General features: G+C 33.8%; 1 protein-coding gene across 2 annotated transcripts; it reads left to right on the top strand.

Annotated features, from left to right (window-relative positions):
- Positions 1-668: 668 nt before the first annotated feature.
- On the top strand, positions 669-2,864 carry LOC7496455 (heavy metal-associated isoprenylated plant protein 9). 2 transcript variants are annotated; one of them, XM_024581842.2, is made up of 6 exons: positions 669-1,097; positions 1,214-1,267; positions 1,380-1,569; positions 1,682-1,854; positions 1,967-2,057; positions 2,365-2,864. In XM_024581842.2, exons 2-6 carry the CDS (start codon positions 1,247-1,249, stop codon positions 2,811-2,813), a joined length of 924 nt encoding a protein of 307 aa, XP_024437610.2. In that variant the 5' UTR covers positions 669-1,097; positions 1,214-1,246; the 3' UTR covers positions 2,814-2,864. The 2 variants fall into 2 exon arrangements, with proteins under 2 accessions (XP_024437610.2, XP_052301925.1); XM_052445965.1 differs by having other exon boundaries at positions 669-1,267.
- Positions 2,865-3,678: the final 814 nt, after the last annotated feature.

The following is a 3,678-nucleotide window of genomic DNA, read 5'->3' as shown; positions in this document are numbered from 1 at the left end:
ACCAGTTTACGCGCACCTTGACTAATCTCACGGATCCTGAAGTTAACGACTATGTAAGTCTCCAGTGGCTCTGAGGTTTGTGAGACTCGAACTAGTAATCTCTAGGAAGCAAACAAAGAACTTGACCAATTGAGCTATACCCTTCAAGGTTAATATCATATAATTTTAACTTAATTGAATTTGAATGATTTATTTAGTATTAAAAGTGATTTCATTTGTATTAAAGGACAAGAAATCATTCTAGAATTATTTTTAAAATAAATTTATTTTATATCCTTATTTTTTTAATTAAATATGTTTTTATTTTTTTTATATTTATTTTTTCTATCCTAAAATACTAATTAAACACAACCACATAAAAACATAATAAAAAGATTTCTAATTTTTATCTTTCATCGATCTTTATCCTTTCTGAACATTTTTATCATGTCTTATCTCATGGAGTACAATTTTACCTAGATTCATGAATTGATTCTCGCTATGCAATAAACAATTTGACTGAAAGAAAATGTTCATAACTATTCACATGTTAGTTTGAGAAGAGACAAACTAATCCATTAATTACCACTAATCGCTTGCATGATTAATTGTAAATCTAACTAGAAATTAAATCAAATTGGAGATAAGTTTCTACACGAGATCCAAAATGAGCTAGACACAGAGAAACCAGGAATCCAGGTTGTTCTCACTACATTGCACATACAATTGACACATCATCACTTTGTCAAGAAAGCTACAGAGATGACTTATCACATCAGTCGGTGGTGTTGGAAGTATGTGTCATCCTTTTCAATGTCTTGCTTTGCTCTCTTTTCCACCTCTCTCTCTCTCTCTCTCTCTCTCTCTCTCCCCCCGGCCTAACCACTTCATCTCCCCTTAATTTCTCCATAAATTTGCCTACTTCACTGCTTCCCCCCTTCCTCTTCCTCATGATTACGTTGGAGGTTGAAAAGAATTCAGAAAGAAACCATATTATAATCAAGCTTTAGTTTCTTTGTGCATGTAGTAGTGGCATTCCATGTGCCTTGGAATCACATTTCTATACTTTGTGTTATTAAACCCCCACCGTCCATTAATATCCTCACTCACTCCTATACGTACGTAAATAAACTGTGATTGCTAGTCTTTATTATCTAGGCCTCCCACTGCATGTCTCTCCCTCCCATTTTCTAGTTTACTACTTATATTAATTAGCTCATCACTTCATTTTCAGCAAGGTCAATAAGCTTGCTTCTTATTAGTGAAAATGGGTGAAGAAGCTAAGCAGGTAAGTAATCATTGAATGGTTTTGCTTGCATGGTTTTTGTTATCTTGGGTTTTGGCAAACTTTTGGGCTTGCATTTTGTTCAATGTGATGATGTTTGATTAATTATTGATAGGAACAAGCCAAGGCAGAGGCTAAGCCAGAGGAGAAGAAGAAAGAAAACGCAGAGGAGAAGAAAGAAGAGAAACCAGCAGAGGAAGAAGAGAAGGAAGAACCAAAGCCACCATCTCCATTTGTCTTGTTTGTGGACTTGCATTGTGTGGGATGTGCCAAGAAGATTGAGAGGTCCATCATGAAGATTAGAGGTCTCTATATCTCTCTCTCACACGTTAACTAGTAAAGGAACAAAAAATAGAAAATTAAGTTAAGAAACTAGAAATTAATTAATGAATTCAAACACATTTTCATTAACTGCAGGTGTGGAGGGGGTTGCGATGGATATGGCACAAAACCAAGTGACTATAAAGGGAATAGTGGAACCTCAAGCTGTGTGTAATAAAATCATGAAGAAAACCAAAAGAAGAGCTAAAGTTTTGTCTCCATTGCCTGAAAATGAGGGTGAACCAATGCCCCAAGTTGTTACTTCACAGGTATTGGCGGCATCTAATTTTAATTTTAAACTCCAATAATAATAAGATAGTTGAGTGATTAAATACTAATTAGACATTGCTGTAGTGTTAAAAATTATGCTGATAATTTCAGGTAAGTGGATTAACAACTGTGGAGCTTCATATCAACATGCACTGTGAAGCATGTGCAGAGCAACTTAAGAAAAAGATTCTCAAAATGAGAGGTAATTAAATTAATTAATTTGTTCTCTTTCATTTGATACACATGTAAAAAAACTACCTAGCTAGGCTCAAGATCTCTGTTTACTTTCTTTTTTCAGAAATTAAGAACATGGCTGCACATAATTTGAGGGTAGAGTCAGCGTGAACATGATTCACATGCTAATTTTTATGAAATTTGGCATGGTCAAGGTCCACACAGGATCGCACTTCGAATGAATTCGGTCTGGGTTTGATATAGACATGATTAATGGACTCTGTTGCCCTGATGATTTTCCTTAATTACAAGTGTTTGATTTCTATTGATTACAGGAGTGCAAACTGCAGTGACAGATTTTAGCAGCAGCAAAGTCACAGTGACTGGGACAATGGAGGCAAACAAACTAGTGGAATATGTTTATATACGCACCAAAAAGCAGGCCAGGATAGTGCCACAACCTGAGCCTGAGCCTGAACCAGCAAAGGAAGAGGAGAAAAAAGAAGAAGAGAAACCAGCAGAAGAAGCAAAACCAGCTGAAGAGAAGAAAGAAGAGGAAAAACCAGCAGAAGAAGGTGGTGGTGGTGGTGAAAACCCTGAAAAAAATGAGAAGAAAGAAGATGAAGGGAAGAAGGAAGGAGTAGAAAATATAGACATCATCAACGTTGATGAGGAAAACATGAAGAGAATGATGCATTATTACCATCCACTGTATGTGATAGAGAGAATACCACCTCCTCAGTTATTCAGTGATGAGAATCCCAATGCATGTTGCATTTCATGATCTTCTAATAATATTGATAATCAAACTCTTTTATGGCTCTGACGAGCTTAATTAACGATCGAGAATGTTTAAGTTCTTCTTTTCTCTTTCAAAACTCAGTTGGCAACTACAACATATTTCTACCAAGTAATTCTTTTAAGCAATATTCTTTCAAGTCGTAATTCTCTTATTAAATGGTCAAATCTCTCTTAGCAAACGATATTAAGTTCATTCATTAATATTGCTAACTCTATTTACTGTAAGAATTTGAAGATAAGATTAATTATAGATGATCTGATTTTTAATCCTTAGAAGTCTTTAATTATCCCCTAAATATAGAACATTTTAGATTTACCAATCGTTATGAGTTCACAAAATTAAACACAAAAAAACTGCTTGAGGGATCATTCGAATATTAATTAAGTAATTTGGAAATAAATAATTTATAATCAATAAATATAATCCGGACCCCTTTCTACACAATACATGTTACTAAAATCACTAATTATTCAATTACAAAGGGTGTAGTTTAATTGATCAGATTCTGAATTTGCTTTCTAAAAATCACTAGTCATTAACTTCAAGACTCATGGAATTAGTAAAGATACGCGTAAACTGGTTCAGACACCCAGACTAATAAAAAAAATCACCAATTATTCATCATAATATTAAAGTTGTATAAAATTCAAATACAGTAATTATTAAATTTAATAATCTATGTAACTATTTGATATATAAAATTTATTGCTACTACTGTTTATGAAATTTTATAACTAGCATGAGTGACTTTAGCTAGAACAGAAATCAATTTACCTTTTCACTTTTACTGTTTATCCAAAAGAGCAGCCATCTTCGTAAGGTTTTGATGCCGTTCTTCATCAAGAAA

Source organism: Populus trichocarpa, chromosome 12 (assembly GCF_000002775.5).
Source record: "Populus trichocarpa isolate Nisqually-1 chromosome 12, P.trichocarpa_v4.1, whole genome shotgun sequence".
Lineage (NCBI taxonomy): Eukaryota > Viridiplantae > Streptophyta > Magnoliopsida > Malpighiales > Salicaceae > Populus > Populus trichocarpa.
The sequence above is the reverse complement of the archived record's forward strand: the minus strand, read 5'-3'. Positions and strand labels throughout refer to the sequence as shown.